The sequence below is a fragment of the Sus scrofa genome, chromosome 9, assembly GCF_054392235.1.
Source record: "Sus scrofa isolate SSC_HxYL_T2T_F1_AM1 chromosome 9, Sscrofa_HxYL_maternal_Yorkshire_Landrace_v2.0, whole genome shotgun sequence".
Lineage (NCBI taxonomy): Eukaryota > Metazoa > Chordata > Mammalia > Artiodactyla > Suidae > Sus > Sus scrofa.
Genome location: NC_139391.1, coordinates 25,704,597 through 25,722,378, shown reverse-complemented (window position 1 = coordinate 25,722,378; position 17,782 = coordinate 25,704,597). Strand labels below are relative to the sequence as shown.

General features: G+C 37.4%; 1 protein-coding gene across 2 annotated transcripts in view; it reads left to right on the top strand.

The window, feature by feature from the left end:
* Positions 1–17,782, top strand: part of SLC36A4 (solute carrier family 36 member 4) — a 53,400-nt gene that overhangs the window by 22,764 nt on the left and 12,854 nt on the right. For both annotated transcript variants that reach the window (XM_013979268.3, XM_005667225.4), the window contains exons 7-9: positions 4,091–4,318; positions 6,234–6,332; positions 9,396–9,565. In XM_013979268.3, the coding sequence (XP_013834722.1) occupies positions 4,091–4,318; positions 6,234–6,332; positions 9,396–9,565 (497 nt within the window). The remainder of the gene's footprint in view (positions 1–4,090; positions 4,319–6,233; positions 6,333–9,395; positions 9,566–17,782) is intronic.

Sequence of the window (17,782 nt, the reverse complement as noted above, 5' to 3'; positions counted from 1 at the left end):
TACGCTGTATTCCAATAAAATTGTATTTGCAAAAAATAGATAGTAAGTTGGATTTGGTCTGCAGGCCATAGTTTGATAAAGTTGTTGGCTTAGATTTTTAATATTGGAAAGGCTCACTGAGACTTTCTTTTATACATAAAAGAGTTGATGCTTTTATCAGCATTACTTGTTACAGATGATGTGCTTTTGATTTTACAGGTATTTAATTCCACAAGTCACATATTTTTAGAATTACTCAGTTCTAAGAGGCTGTTTATTGTTAAGAGAAGACATAACCTTCGTTGCCTAGAACACAATGGAAATGATGCCTTTCTAGGATTGTGCAGCATGGTAGTACTGCATCTTTTCTGTCATCTCCTAAGGGCTGCAGACAAGCTCGATTTAAATTTTTGAATAACGTTAATGCCTTATAATATTATATTTGTAGGCTATAACATACACATTTAATTTTTACAACTACTCTGTCATGTAATGAAATGTATGCTCATTTTATGAATGAGAAAATGGAGCTTCACAGCATGAGCAGTGTGCCCCAAGTCATGTGACTTCGGCAGAAACCTAGGTCTCTGACACAGTTGCCACCTCGGTATATTGATTGTTCATGACTGGACAGAACCTTGTCTGATTTTGGTTGTCTGTATATGTGTGTGACTTAGAGTGTATTAAGTACATAAAATAAATATCTCTAAGCCTAGGATTGGTGACTTTCTCTTGTGAAATACTATCAGTTGCTTCCAAAGTCGAATAGAAGAATTTAACTCATTTGCACATATCCTAAGAGGACCAGGTAGAAGTCACTCTGGAAAGTGAGGAGAAGCTTGCTGCAGGTAGAAAGATGAAAGTTCTTTCGAGGCATGAGGAGCAGCATGGAAAAAGGCATTCAGTCAGACTTGAGAAAAGTTGAGAAGCAGCACTGAGCATCTCACCTCAGCAGAGCAGACAGATGGTCACTGAAACAGCATCATCAGAGACGTTCACTCTCTCTCCAGAGGTGTTCTCATGTTTAATGGCAGCCTCCAATAGAAGACACATGGGCTGATGAGAACTTACTAATTGCTACTATTTTTACAGTTAAAAGCGGTAAGATCATTGCTGCCATAATCTACATAAACTTGAAGGCTCAGTATTTCATCAAGTCAGAGAATTAAGGGTTTAGTTCCCATGCAGATGTGTCCACCTCCTGCCCTGTGACTGCTCTATGGCTGTTCTTGGTCCCATTAAGCCATCGTAGGCGCTTGGCCGGGGGAAGAGAACTGTGGTGCGTCGAGTGATTCTAGTCCTTCGTGGTTAAGGTAGCTCTTCTCTGTTCTTACTTAAGGTACTGAAGAAAATGTCTGATAGACAAGATAGTCTATGCCATAAATATATGTATATGTGTGTATACACACACACAGTCTATTCCACAGATATATGTATATGTATATGTATACACACACACACGTTATGTATATGGGCATTAAGAATAGGGAAAGGATATTATATTCAGAGCAAAAAAATGTTGTGATACCAAAGACCATGGGCTTTAGAGTCAGAAGATTCGAATTCAAATCTGTGCCCTCAGTTTTAATTCACACATAGGATAAGACCCTCTAATCCCTGGCCAAGCCTCGGTTTCCTTATTTATAAAATGGAAATAGTAGCAAAATCTCCCCATGTTCTGCATAAACGTCTTGTGAGGCTCAAGTGTCAAGAGGTTAGTGAAAGCCTTTATCAAATGCACTATGCATTTTATATGCAGTATGCAAATGTAGGGTATTATGGCTTTAACTCTGCATTTTAGCTTTGCTGAAGAATATAACCTGCCTTTGGAATTATTAACCATTAAATTACTGAATCATTGAAAAGTTAATAAATAGTGGCTTTTAGTAAATTTGAGCTCTGAATGGAAACAACTGAATTTAGTAATATTTTATTTTATAATATTTATTTCAGTGTTTTGCATTTTGGTAAACATGTGAGATCATAGGAAGTCCTATTAGATAGCCAATCTCTGTCTCTAGAGGGCACCAAAGGACTCAAATGTTTACCTGAATCTTGCTCTGGGTATGTATCTACATTTTTATTTTACTTTATTTTTTAATCTTGAGAGTTTTTATAACTATCTTTCTGACAAAGAATACTAAATTGTTATGAGAGATTTGTGATAGAATTGATTTCAAATTCCCAAGCATTTAATAATTCGAAGAGCCCTAACGATTGAATTGGTTATGTAGCTGCTTTTCTCTTGCCAGGTATCCTTCTTAGAGCTTAATTTTTTTTTTATCATTATCTAATCTGATTATTGGAGGTACTTCGGCAAAACAGAAGTATTTAGCTGTAAGTAATTTGGATACAGAGAAAACTGAGTCAACAAATAAAATATGTTCTTAAAAGCCAAGTAATGTGAACTACCAATTTTGCTTCCATTTCAAATTATGGAAAATAAAATATAAAGTTTGAATGGTTAATTACAAGATAAATGTGAGCTATGCATTTCTTAAATGGTGCATGTTGTAACCTGAGAGTTTGTTAGTCCAGTATGAGTTATAAATTGCTGATATAATTTAAAACTTGTAGATATATTCTCTGTAGTTTAAGAGGATGTGTATGTTTGTAGTGACACCAAACATTGCTTATTGTGGGCAAGTGTAAAATTAAAGGAAACATCTCAATTATCAATCATATCAGGATTTTGTACGTCTGACAAGTTGGCCTCTTAATACTGTATGTTGGGAGAGAGAGCGATGTCAAGGTGAAGGCCTGGTGACTATTTGGGTCTGGGTTTGAATCCAAGAGCCACCACTTGATAATATAAGGGTTTTTTTTTTTTTTTTTTTTTAACCCTCCTTAAATCTCAGTTTCCTTGTCTATAAATTGAAATTAATATTACCACCCACCTCAGAGAGTTGTTTCGAGAATGAAATGAGATGTGTATACAGTATTTAGTTCAGTACCCGACACATAGAAAGTACTCAGAAAATACTTGCTATTATTACTCTAGGGTCTGGTTCTTAAGAATTTATGTATCCAGAGACTTGATGATGTCACTGTGTTCAAAGGAGGGTACAGTGTTTGGGGCAGGTAGATTTTCACTGGTATTTAAATTGTAGTGTGATCTGCCTCTGCTGTGAGTTTTTAAGACTATTTTTAAATCTTCTATAATTTCTGTTTTTGTAAGTTGGATTATGTGATTAATTGAAGCAGGGACAATTTTAACCTATGGAGCCTATAAATCATTAAATCTCTTTGAAAGCTGGATATTAGTTTATGGAAGTAGCTGAATAAATTTTGAGGTAAAGTTAATTTATCTTGTAGAAGTTGTTTTTTGTTTTGTTTTGTTTTTTTCCTTTTTGACAGCATCTGCAGTATGCAGAAGTTCCCGGGCCAGGGCTTGAACCTGAGCCACAGCAGTAACCAGAGCCAGAGCAGTGACACCTCTGAGTCCTTAACAGCTAGGCCACCAGGGGGAACTCCAGTAGAAGTTTTTTGATCTAAGGAAAATTTATTTACTGTCTAACATACGGCCATGCATGAAGTTAGTGTATTCTTAATGACTATTTATTGACAGTGGTAATTTATCAACATTTGCTTTACAGAATACCTTTAAAGTTTGGCTTTGACTTCGTTTTAACTATAGAACATTTCCAAGAGGTACTTAGAGCTAGCAAAGAAAGCTCTTCAACACTGAAGAGAATGCATTGGAGTAGAATACCCAGTGGCCGTTCTAGACAAGTATGCTTCCACTTTGATTGATCTCAGAAGCAGATTGAGCCTTTGCAGGTGTCATAAGCATCACAGTGACAAAGCTTTAGAATAAATTAGTAAATCCATCCCCATAAGTTTCTAATGAACTTTCTTTTCACAGTATAATTTTTAAAGTTATTTTGCAAAGATGATTATCCTATTTTAGGTACCTTTAAATTTGATATGTATATGTATTTCTAGGAAGCTAGAGTATCTTGAAACAATGTAAGTATTTTATTTATTGTAAAGGAATTTATCATAGAGTGTATATAGATCATAATTTTCTTTATATTTCTCCGTTATGATGGCAAGTTGAATGAAGTTTTTTCTCCTCCCTCTCCTTTATTTTCTTGGGAATCCCTTATAGGTTCATGAAGGGTTCTTGGAGAATAAAGTGTTTGTTTTGAATAGTACCAATTCATCAAATCCATGTGAGAGAAGAACTGTTGACCTAAGGATATACATGCTTTGCTTTCTTCCACTTTTAATTCTTTTGGTCTTCATTCGTGAGCTGAAGAATCTATTTGTATTTTCATTCCTTGCCAACATTTCCATGGCTGTCAGTCTTGTGATAATTTATCAGTACGTTGTTAGGGTAAGTAAAACATGTTTTTAACTGTCATATGTTTCGTAATCAGTAAATTTTTTAACTTGGAGGTAAAAGTAATAATAAGTGAAGACTCCACTTGATTTGTGGCACACGGGAGATAATCAGGACACTGGGTCCCTTTAGAGAGGATACTGCTTAGTTGAAAAAAATGGATGACAGAGGGATTGAAAGCACAGGCATTGCAATCAGATCTGATTTTGAATCCTGGTCAGCATGCTTCTGGGTATCCTGGCATTGTTTCAGAAGATAGTAAGACCTACCTTATTAGAGTTGGGCTAGTTAGGATCATGCCTTAGTACACTGCCTAACGTGAAACAAAGAACTCATTAGTGTTTTGGGTTTGTTTTTTTTTTTCTTTCTAAGATTGGAACCAATCACAAGAGATGGGAGTATAGCTGTAATTGTATGACTTTCTTTCATTTCTGCACCTTTATTTGTCGCCACCACTTCAGTTGACTGCCACTACACTAGCTTGTGACTTCTTTATCGACATATGCAGTAACTGCAACCGATTCACTGTTGGTAGTCTGGAGATTCTTAACCCAATTTCCTTGAAAATATCTGTTGATAGAATTCAGGGGATCTACAAGTCTCCTAAAGTTACTTCTAAGATTGTATATATGCATTTTTCTGCTGAGCAGCTGTATAGCTTTTGTCTCTCACAGGAGGCAGGGACTCAAAAAAGATCAAGAATCCCTGTTCTGTTCTTACCTGATACAGTCCTTTTATGCATTGCTTCCAAAGTAGTTGTCCTGAAATCTCTGTTAGCCATTCACTACAGACTTTCCTATGATGGGTCTATATTTCTTTTGTTATCCCACCTGAATTCTAAAGACTCTTCGATATAGCACAGAAGAGTGGAAGGGGATGGGCAGGAAGGTCTCATAAGACTTTCTGGAGTTTGTGACCCCTTAGCTGGACATGTAGAAGTTAATGGAGCAGAAAAGATGGGTCCTTAGGTAGAGGGAACTACGTGAGCCTTGAAGAACAGGTTGGTGTTATCCAATGATCCAAACATTTAATACCCTTTTCATTCTGCCCCTAACATGTTTTTAACCATGTATCACCATGGTATCACGCAGCTCTACCTGTGCTTCAGATGCTCTGGACCTCTCTATTCCCAAATTATCCCTCTGCTTTCGCATTTCAGTTTCTTTGTGCATCCTCTTTTGTTGGCCTTGAATTCCACTTCTAGTCAAGTAAGGCAGAGAACTCAGGAACATGAGGAGACTTGGGGTAGCTGGAAGAAGTAGCCCTTGTGGACCCAGGGATCTTGAACAGGATGTGCCGTTTTGGGGTCTCCAGGTAGAGTTGGGACAAGGCTCTATGAATCAGGACCAAGTAGTCAAAGCCAGAGTCAAGACACATGCACAGATAATAAGGCTAATGGCAACTGTCAAGTCAACAAGTAAAACACGGAAACCAGGAGGAGACAAACTCTAGGGTTGTGAGATAGAAAGCCAAAGTCGGGAAATCATAGAGACCAAAAGAGCAATGAAGTTGGATGGGAGAATGAATTTCACTGGACACCATCCGTAGTGCTTGATAACTGATTATATGGCTCTCAGCTCAGATGCTGAATATGCATATGTATTTCCTGTTGTGGCAGGAGCCATACCCAGTGAGAACAGCCTGGGACTTGCAGGTGGAAGCAGGTAATCAGGAGCATTTAGCTCAGATGGAATGTGTGGGCTTATGGGAAACAATTGCTTTTGGCAGTAAAATCCTAACTGCTTGGCTACAATTAACATAGGATATTTAAAATTTTATTGAAAGATTTATTCACGTTTATAATGCACATTTGCTGCTGTGAAGCCCAGAAATGTATGATTCTTGCTCTTTCATTTTAAATTCTTTTAAATAAGTGAAGGTGTAACTTATTTTTTCCTTTTGTCTCCAGAATATGCCAGATCCCCACAACCTTCCAATAGTGGCTGGTTGGAAAAAATACCCTCTCTTTTTTGGTACTGCCGTATTTGCTTTTGAAGGCATAGGAGTGGTAAGAATTTTAGTCTTTATTATTATTTTTTTTATATCTTAAGTCAACACAAAGACTTATTTACATCTAAAAATACATGTTTTTCTTTTTTGCTTCTATTTTTTTATTCCTAGAAAACAATTTGCAATTTGCTGTGATAGACTTGAATTATAGTTTCATTGTTCCACTAACCAAGCATTTTATCTTAGATGTATCACTTAAACTCTCAAATTCTCTTTTTCATAATATGTAAAATGAAGGCGCTAGAAGGGGTGATTTTTAACGTTTTATTGTGGAAAATTTCAAAACTATACAAAAGTTAGAGAATAATATGATGAACTTTTGCCTAAGCATCACCCAACTTCAAAAACCATTAACTCATGGCTAATTTTATTTGATCTACATATTTCATTTATTCTTCGAAGTCTGAGCTATAGGCAGACAAATCCCAAACATCATATTTTATAGACTAGATGATTTGAAATTAATTGAAATTATTACAAAGTTCCTACCACATAAAAAAGAGTCAAATCTAAATTCTCTTTTTAGATTTATGCATATCGTATTTGAGAAATGACATTATCATGAAGGTAATACTAAGAGGTGCAAACATCCTGAGGAGCCTGAGATCTTAAATATTTCCATTTGAGATGTTCCTAGGTTCTTTTAAAGCCTAGAATGTGTAGATTAGGGGAAGATAGAATATTACTGTTTTTCCATAGCTTATGTTTCGTGATCTGATGGTTTGGTGTGGGAGCAAAACCACTCACAAACATCCACTTATATGAACCACAGACAAAATAGAACTACAGGACAATTTATGCCATTTTACTTGTGTTTCTGCTCTCTCTATATTCTCCTTCAGAGAATTCTCACTAATTCTCATGGCTCCACTTATCCCTGTTACAGATAGAATTGTAGATTTTCATTTCGACTTTAACTGTAAGCTCTCGTTACCTATTGGATATTTCCAGTTAAGTGTTGTTCCTCTGACATCTCAAATTCAGCAACTCCAAAATCTGACACATATGTTTTTTTTTTTAATCCAAAACCAGTTTCACTTTCTCATTTTTCTGTTTCTTTTAGTTTTACTTTCAGTTGCTCAAGCTTGAAACATCAGAGTGTTCCTTTTACCCTGTCCCTGGTTTCCCCATTCCAGTTAGTAATTAAGCCATGTTGAGTCTTCTTTTCGTATTTCCCCTAATCTATTCCATAAATGTGAAATTTTATGCAAAACAACGCTGCTTGACTCAGAGGGGGCCTCTGTAAATGTTCATTTCCTTCCCTTTTTCCTTTTTGAACTGCCCTGTCACTGTTCTTGACCTTAGCTCCTTATTTCAGGTCTGGATCAGAACATCCAAATTGTTTTCGGTTCTCTTTTCTACTAGTCACTTCAAATTTCCATACGGACCTAACTCACCTGAAAAGTGGAAATAATATTTGTTATTATTTCACGAGGTGACTGTGAGGACCTATGTGAGATGCTACGTGCAAAGCTTTTAGAAAAATACCTGGCACATTGTAAGCACTCAGTAAATACTTATTATTATTACTATTATTATTACTTAGTATCTTTTACTGTATGGTCAAAATTGAATGTCCAAAACCTCCAAAGTTTTGCCTAAGAAATTTAATTTTTCGATTAGCCCTTTTTTCTTTATAAGTGTTTTTTTTTATAATGAGAATATTTATTTATCTCATTAAATTGATGGATAACAGATACAGAGGAATAGATACAGAAATAATTATAGACACATATATGCATGGGTTACTATCCACACCTGTATTTCCTAACTGTGCTGAGACTGCTGGAAGCAATGCCACCCAGGGGCAGTGAGCTCCCCCAGCACCCAGGTCTTGATTGCTAAGTACTCCAACAATAGAACCAAAATTCTTTGGAGAAATGGTTGATGGTAGGACCGAAGCAAGGAAATTCAAGATGGGTCTGGAGCATGTTGTAGTGCCAGAAAGTGAAAGTGCTCAAAAGGCAAAAGAATGGATGCCTGTCAAAGGCACACAGGAGGTGGCCTGACAGATCTCACAGTGACCACAGCTGGAACCATGTGAACAACAAAATCAATAGCAGCGTTTGGGGTACATACTCCAGCAAATACATATGAACCCATACTAATATAAATAAAGATTAAATACTTAAATACATCAGACAGATTTCCAAATAACTTATGTAGATACCACCCCCTCCTCCCGGAGCTGCAGCTTACTCTCCCCTAGTCCCGGGAGTATGGGCTGCCTGTGATGACTTACTTGCAAAGAGTAGAGTATGACGAGGGGGAAGGAAAGAACTTTACCAGCAGAGAAACCTGGCAAACACCGCCTTAACCACCTGATCAAAATTAACTTCCCCAGTGATGTCATGTTGATAGCAGGTGTGACGAGAAGGGCACTGGCCTGCAGTGGTATCCTTTTCTAAAACCTGTAATCCCGGTCTAGTCATGAGGAAAACATCAGACAAACCCAAATAGAGGGACAGTGTGCCAGATGCACAGACAGTGCGCCTCAGAACTGTCAAGGTAACAAACAACTTCGAAGGAAGAATGGAGAAACTCCCACAAGCCAGAGGCGGCTTAGGAGAATGATGGCAGCATGCAGCGTGCTGTCCTGGGCAGGACACTGGAGCAGAAGGAGGATGTTAGCGGGAAAACTAGTGAACTCCAAAGTTCAGTAGTAACGTACCAATGTTGGTTCTTAGCTATAACACATGTACTTGGGTTGTGTAAATGTTAGCAGTAGGAGAAACTGCTCTGGACTATATAGGAGTCTTTATCTCTGCAGCTTTTCTGTAAATCTAAAATTATTCCAAAATAAGTGTATTGTTAAAAACCTGACAGACACAGTTTTACCTGCCAAGAGCTGATTTCAAATCTTTTTAAGAATTAATGCAATTTTTAAGAACGAAAGAATCTGTAGTGTGAAAAAAAAATATGACCCTTAGAAAAATATATCAACAATTATAAGTATTGTTTCAAAGGAAAAAAAATTGTGTATAAACTATAGAAAGATTAATTTGTGCACCTATAAAACAGGATACTAGATTGTTTTAAATTACTTGTATTCTCTTCTTAGGTCCTTCCGCTTGAAAATCAAATGAAAGACTCCAGACGCTTCCCCCAAGCATTGAATATTGGCATGGGAATTGTTACAACTCTGTATATAACCTTAGCTACCTTAGGATATATGTGTTTCCATGATGAAATCAAAGGCAGCATAACTTTAAATCTTCCCCAAGATGTATGGTAGGTAGATATGAGTTTGTTAACCTGGCTTGTATGTCTTATAATATACTTTACTAATATTTCATGATGAAAGTATAGTCTTGGTTTGAAGATTTAAGCATTTAATATCTTTACTGTGATTTCTTTATTTGTATAATCTAAATTTTTTTTGTCATCTTCAGAGGAGATCATCTGTGATTTTACAGATCTTTGCAGGATTTTTTCTTTTAAGGATTAAAAATTATAGGATGTTCTGAATTTGAGTAATATAGGCAAGTAAAACGTGGATTCTTTTAATATGGACTCACTTTAATAAAAAAAAATTAATACTTATCCTTGCTGTCAGAAAAATCCAATACTCTGGACTCCTGATAAAATAACCCAGCCTGTCACTCATGGCTCTAGCTGTTTTAGTGGTCAGCTCTAATGCTGTATGTGCCTCAAGTCCTTGCTGAACACAGTTAGGACACATTGTACAGTTGGCTCTGGACTAACATGGATTTGAACTACATATAAGGATTTTTTTCAGTAAATGTATTAGAAAATTTAGGGGGGATTTTCAACAATTTGAAAAAACTTGCAGACAAACTATGTAACCTAGAAATATAAAAAAATTAAGAGGCATATCATGAATGTATAAAATATATGTAGCTATACGTATAACATACAGAATATTTGTTAATCAACTCTTTATGTTATCAGTTTGGCTCCCAGTCAACAAGAGACTGTTGGTAGTTAAGTTTGGGGAGCATCCGAAATTACATGCAAATTTTTGATTGCGCAGAATCAGCACCCTGACCCCTCCATTGGTCGAGGATCAGCTGTAAAAAAAAAGGAATACAATGCATCTTACTATCTCTTTAATATTAGAACCACATTCTGCTAAATGAAGCAATATAGAGGCTTTTTTCTTCTTCTAGAGATTGGTCTTTGGAGATTTAAAAAAGGTACTGGCAGTGATTATGATGCATACTTGCTTCCTTATTTATGAAATGTAAGGCAATTCCTTAGTTTTGATAAATGCAAAGAATAAATACTGATTTAGTTAATATCACACTGCTCCTTTAGCTGCTTGGATAGAAGTCTGTGAAACCTTAAATGTTAAATATATATTTTGACTGGCTTCCTTATGAGAGTTTGACTACCATTCAGTAATCATTTGAATTCTGGGTCTTCATCACAGTCAGAAACACTGTTAAAACAAATGTCAGTAAGAAACCATTTATAATAGAGGGAATGTACCTAGAATAATCTCCGGGTTGCACAAGGAGCACACATGCAGTGTGCCTGTATTTATTGATTGATTGACTGGTTGTTGTCTTTTTAGGACCACACCTGTGGCACATAGAGGTTCCCAGGCTAGGGGTCGAATCGGAGCTACAGCTGACAGCCTACACCACAGCCACAGCAGTGCAGGATCCAAGCTGCATCTGCGACCTATACCGCAGCTCATGGCAACGCCGGATCTTTAATCCACTGCCCAAGGCCAGGGATCTAAATCCACATCCTCATGAATACGAGTCGGGTTTGTTAACCACTGAGCCATGATGGGAACTCCTTTTTTTTAATTATAGTTTTACTTTAGCTGTCACATGTTTATAAAGGTATTTCAGGATGAAACATGTTTCAGTGTCATACATTGGTTTCAAACTGGAGACATTACTACAAAGAAGATATAGGGTTATTTAGCATTTATTGCATTAACCTATTTTATAGTTAATGTATAATCTATTTTATAGTTATAACCTATTTTATATAGTTAATATGTAACTAATATATGACTGTTTCCTTCCAATGTGTTTCTTTTTTCTTTTTTTGCAATAGTTTAATGTGGACTAGAAACTTAAACAGCCTAATATAAGAGAATCAAGGCTAAAAATTATGGTAGTTGAGTTCCTCTTTCAAAAAGCAGTCTAATTTTTAGAACATAGAATGGTATTTTTCTCCACTTAGAATAATAGACTAATTCCTACAAACAATGTTCTAAATAAATTTGACAGTTACTTTTAATGTCCACTCTAAAATGTAGGTAGGGGAACAAGCTCTTTCCCTAATCTTATCCATGAATGTGTTTAAAGAAAGGCTTAAGGGAGAAGGGATGGAGGTGGGTGTGCACGCATGTCCAGTGGAATATTCTGACCCCAGGGAGGAAAGAAGGTGCTGGAGGAGCAGTGGGCAAGGATGCGGAGGAAATGCTGTTGGTGTTCACAGCTGAATTTTGAGGGGGCAATACTGTCCTTGCAGTATCTCTAATCAATCCTTCCGCTTTTTTTTTTTTTTTTTTTTTTTTTTTTTTTTGTCTTTTTGTCTTTTTGCTATTTCTTTGGGCTACTCCTGCGGCATATGGAGGTTCCCAGGCTAGGGGTCGAATCAGAGCCGCAGCCACCGGCCTACGCCAGAGCCACAGCAACGCGGGATCCGAGCAGCGTCTGCAACCTACACCACAGCTCACGGCAACGCCGGATCCTTAACCCACTGAGCAAGGGCAGGGACCGAACCTGCAACCTCATGGTTCCTAGTCGGATTCGTTAACCACTGCTCCACCACGGGAACTCCCTTCCGCTTTTTTGCATCCCCTTCCCCCCTCTCACTTATCTGTAATTGCTGTGGCTCTCCAATTAGAATGGAACAGGTTGGGAGCCTTGATTAAAAAGCAGTGATCAGATCATAGTTTCTAGTCAAGAAAGCCTAGCTAGACACCTGCTTTTTAATTTAGGACAAGAGAGCCTCATACAAGTATCCTAAAAAAGAAAAGTCTGGAAAACAGGCAGGTCAAGATACTGTCCTTCAGAGATCTGTTGAGTAACACCTTCTCATGGTGGAGATATGTCTTTGGTGGCCTGTGCTCTTATTTCGTTGTGGTCTGCTGCTGGGACAGTTAAAATAATAGCCACGACTGGGAGATACTAGAGAGGAGATGCTGATCTTTTATAGTGATACTCTTCCAAAGTGAGAAGTTTGCAGTAGAAGAGTCATGGGGTTGTATCTAAGATCCCCTTCTCGAAATACTGTGAATGCGCCTCTTCTTCCTTCCCCTCCTTGCACGTCAGGCAGCAGGTCTTGCAATGTAGAGAATGTGCGATGTACTGGTGGTTATTTCACTGGGTATGAAAGCCGCCGGCTGTCACAAGAGCCTACGGAACGCCTAGCTACTATCTTTGAGAAGTTGGAAGGGGCATTTGATGCCATATTGACTTAAAGTCTCAGAGTTCATAATAGGCATTTCTACAGGAAAAAATTGAATTAGAAATCAGCCCAAGAATAAAGCAAATATAGATTAGAGAGCCTCCAAGTTATTATTTATTTGTTGCCCTTAATCTTAGTGAGGTATCCTCTTTTAAAACTAGTTATGAGTAGTGTTGGATACATTGAATTTAGCTTTTGCAGTAAAGGGTATATTTTAAATATGAGATGAAGAAAATTGACAGTTCTGAGCTAGAACATCAGCACCGTGAGGGCAGGAACCCTGCATCATCTGGCTTTATGATGCATCCCCACAGTCCAGCACATTACACAGCACTTGAGAGGCACTTAGTAAATGTTTGTTAAATGAGAATTTTAGGCCTAAAACATTTCCCTTGTTATTGCTTGTCTTAGCTGAATGATGGTTGGCACTGATTTCGAAGATTTCTACTAAAGTAACCCAGAGAGCAGACACACTTCTCATAAGCAATATCAAGGGTATTAGATTTTCATATAGACAAACACCGAGAAGCAGTAAGGTGACTTCTGCTATCTCACATGTGGCATTCTTTGTGATGCCCATATTGGATAGGGAAGATTCAATCAAAAATAGTAGAGATGCATCTCAGAGCAGAGAAGATATGAGATAGGTCTTTTAAGTTGTTCAGGTAATTGAACCGGATCTTTATTCTCCACCCACCCCAAAACAGAGCAAAACACCCCTGAAGCCTTAGTTTACCTCTGTAGCATACAGGAACTAGGAGGCTCAGTTTTCTGGGAAATAGAGCTGACAAATAATAGCAGATAATTAAGCTACATCTTAATTGATCCTATAGGCAGTAAGGGAGTTGAACTCAGAGGAGGATGTTACCTAAGATGAAAATATTTAGACAAGAATGGACTCAGCAAGAGCCACAGTATATAAATAAATAGATAAGTTTAAAGAAACTGGGGAAAGGAGACTGTGTATTCTGGACTATTCCCTCTGTCCTCTCCCTCAGAAGTTCTTAATCGTCTTCCTCCAATATTAAAGTTGCCTGTAACTAGGAATCCTGGCCCAGAAAGCCTGTAATTTTCTTTTCCTCTGTCTCTGTTATTTTTTTTTCATGAGAATGACTAAATTATTACATTTAAAATGAAGAGCATCTCTCAAATTCATTTATTCATCTGACAGATATTTATTGCATGCCTTTTATGTACTAGGTACTGGGCCCAGGCACTGGAGATACACAGCAGTGAACAGATGAAAAATCTTTCTTATAATACTTATGTTCTAGTGAACATCCTGCCAGAATTTCATTGTTCAGGACATTTGATCTAGTGATGAGTACTAGATAGCCCTAGCTGTCTTATTTTTTGTAGCTTAGAATGAAATGAGGTTCTTGGTAAGGATTATAATTGGTTCTCAGACTTCTTCTTGGCAAAGCTTAACCCTCAAGATTCTTGAACATCATGAAGGGTCCAAGAGGGAAGTGAGTTGTTATTTTTAGATTCTTTCCAAGAGTTGGTTCTATACCCAACCTTGGAAGAAAAAGAATCAATAGCCACTTATTTCCCAGGTTGGCTTTAAAATTTTTCAGATATTAGTATCTGTAAATTTAGGTTAAAAATTGATTTGCTAGCCAGTGTCAGGAAAAGAATGGAAACACTGCAGTTTTTGTTATCCTGTTTTCAAAACTGATGTTTTCACTGGAAAATTTAGTTGTTTTACCCCCATAATCTGACTTTATATATTGACTGTAAAATAATTATTTAAAAACTACATTTCTGCTCTTTCCTAAGATATAACTTTTTTGTGTGTGTGTCTTTTTGTCCTTTTAGGGCCACACCTGCGGCATATGGAGGTTCCCAGGCTAGGGGTCTAATCAGAGCTGTACCACCGGCCTATGCCACAGCCACAGCCACAGCAACACCAGATCTGAGCTGCGTCTGTGACCTCCACCACAGCTCATGGCAATGCTGGATCCTTAACCCACTGAGCGAGGCCAGGGATCGAACCCGCAACCTCATGGTTTCTAGTTGGATTCATTTCTGCTGTGCTACGATGGGAAATCCTAAATTTCTGTATGATCAGTATAACAAACTTTGTTTTCAATCAAGAGTCATTTTATTTTATTTATTTATTATATAATGATTTTTTCCATTATAGCTGGTTTACGGTGTTCTGTCAGTTTTCTACTGTACAGCATGGTGACCCAGTTACACCATAGATTCTTTTTTCTCACATTGTCATGCTCCATCATAAGTGACTAGACGTAGTTCTCAGTGCTGCACTGCAGGATCTCATTGCTTATCCATTCCAGAGGCAATAGTCTGCATCTGTTAACCCCAGGTTCCCAATCCATCCCGCTCCCTTCCCCTCCCAATGTTTTTATTTGTGATATTGATTGGATGTAGTTTCTACCTAGCCATATCCATTTTTGATTATTAATATTCATTCAATTAATTACTATCCCTTGATAAGTACAGGGGGAGTTATATGGAGAAGAATAAAACAGTCTCTAACTTTCCAGAACTTGAAAGTTTTAAAATAGCTTTTAACATATACCAAATCCTATTTATTTATTTATGTATTTGCTTTTTAGGGCCACCCCTTGGTATATGGAAGTTCCTAGACTAGGGATCAAATTGGAGCTGTAGCTGCCGGCCAACACCACAGCCACAGCAAAGTCAGATCCGAGCCTCGTCTGAGACCTACCCCACAGCTCAGGGCAACACCACAGCTCACAGCAACACCAGATCCTTAACCCACTGAGTGAGACCAGGGATTCAACCTGCAGGCTCATGGATACTAGTCAGGTTCATTGCTGCTGAGCCATGATGGGAACTCCCCAAATGTCATTTAAACATTGTTTTATGTTCTTATATATCCTCAAAACAAATTCCTGTTTTATTTTAAGCAAGTTTTTTTTTAAATCCTTTTGAGAGATAATTTACTGGGTGGATTCCTCTTTCAGCTCTTCATTTCTAAGTCATAGTAGGCATGAAAATTACTGTAGATACTTCCTTAAAGCCACAGTGAGAACAAAGGTTGATAACATATAGGAAAGTTGAGTAGAGAAAAATAGTCTAGACTGCTTGAACATATAGATGTCAAACATAGAAATTAGTGGGTTCTCGAAATAAAAAAGAAGTGAAAAGTGAACAACTGATTTTAAAAGACTCCATTGCTTTTCTTAAACACTCTATTACCCTGCACTGTTACCCAAAGCATTTTATTTCCCATTTTTGCTCTGTAATACCAAATGATAGTAATTACATATAATTAATATTACTGAATGGTATTATTAATAACTAGATTCTTAACCTATAGAATTTGTTTTATATCAGTAGAAAAATAATTATACTTATATGCATAATGATGTATTTTTAAATACACTGGTAACCATAGCTTTTAATACATGTAAGTTAAAAGCTAATTAGAAGGAAGGAATGTTCTAATAACAAACTGATAAAAATATTCATTTAATTCTCCACAATTACATGTCAGAGTATGTGAAGCAGGAGTCTTTTGGTTATTTTGTACATTTCAGTAGTTGGGCTTTTTATGTTTAAACTTTAACCATCAAGCTAAGAAATATATTGAGATCATTTTAAAATTTGTTGCTAGCCCTAAGGAATTCCTCCTTCCCTTAATCATGTTGTTTGTCGTATTTCCAAATATACTTCTCCTCAGCTTTTTCCCTCTCTCTCTCACTCCTGTCATGAGTACGTTAAAGGAAGAGACTTACTGAATTCCTTCCTGCTTGGCACCAATTTAGGAAACTGTTTATAGTCTTGACTACTTTAAGCTTTAAGTCTTAAATGAGCTTAAATCCTAATTAATGTTGAGGGCTTTTCTTACCAAAAGTAAAGAAATGATTTTGAGGAGTTTCCATTGTGGTTCAGTGGATTAAGAACTGGACATAGTGTCTGGGAGGCTGTGGTTGGATTCCTGGCCTCACTCGGTGGGTTAAGGATCTGGTTTGCCGCAAGCTGTGGTGTAGGTCACAGATGGTGTAGGTCTGGTGTTGCTGTGGCTGTGGTGGAGGCCGGTAGCTGTAGCTCTGATTCCAGCCCTAGCCTGGGAACTTCCATATGCCTCAGGTATGGTCATAAAAAGAAAAAAAAAGAAGAAGAAGTGATTACACTTTTTCCTGAGAAGACACAGTCTTCCCTGAGCAGAGGCCCCAGAGGTGGGGCTTAGAGCTTTTCCGCAGTGGGGACATTGCGGCCTCATTGGCGTTTCTGCTAAAGGGGCATTTGTGTCCATCGTGTTCAGTGCCACCCCTAATGCTGCAGAATATCTGAGCCTTCGCCGCCTCCCCAGTTTATTTCTTAAAGAATACAAGGACGTTTGAGTTTTTCTTTTTATTGTTGGTAAATAGTCAAAATTTCAAAATATACAGCACATAATTTTATAATCGATAACCCGGGGGAGTAGGATCTATATTGTTCCTCTGAGTCTGCATTTTCTCTCCGTATCATTAACCAACATTTAAAAAGTATTCTCTTACCAGACAGAAGGAAGGTTACCAAAATCTTTATCAAGACATGCATGTTAAGGTTTGACAGGAGGCTTTGTCTAAGGTAGAAATCTTTTATCAAATTGAAAATGACTGTGCCGCCCTGGGCCTCCAAAAGAGAAGTTTACTTGGACCTAACATCCACCACCCAATGCAACAACCTTACTTCCCTTATGAATATAACTTTAACATAGGGAAGAATTCGTATATGATGTAAAGATCTTTCCATGTTGAAACATTTAGCAGCCCTCCTTTTGGATTTAGGAATGATAACGTTTCTGCAACTAAAGGCATAGCTACCAACATTTTGCAGGTCAGGAGAACAACAACTCAGATTTCAATATGAAGATTTCCTTCTATATATAGATCATTAAGACATCAAAGACATAAAATATGCTTGGTTTTTTAAAAGAAAGTCGAGAAGACTTTTGCTTTTCGGGGGGCTCAGCCTAACCTTCAGAACATTGGCTTAGTCTAAAATGAAGTCTTTCCAACAATATTTCCCAAACCTTTGCATGCCACATTCAAGCTTTTTAGGCTTGTCAAAATG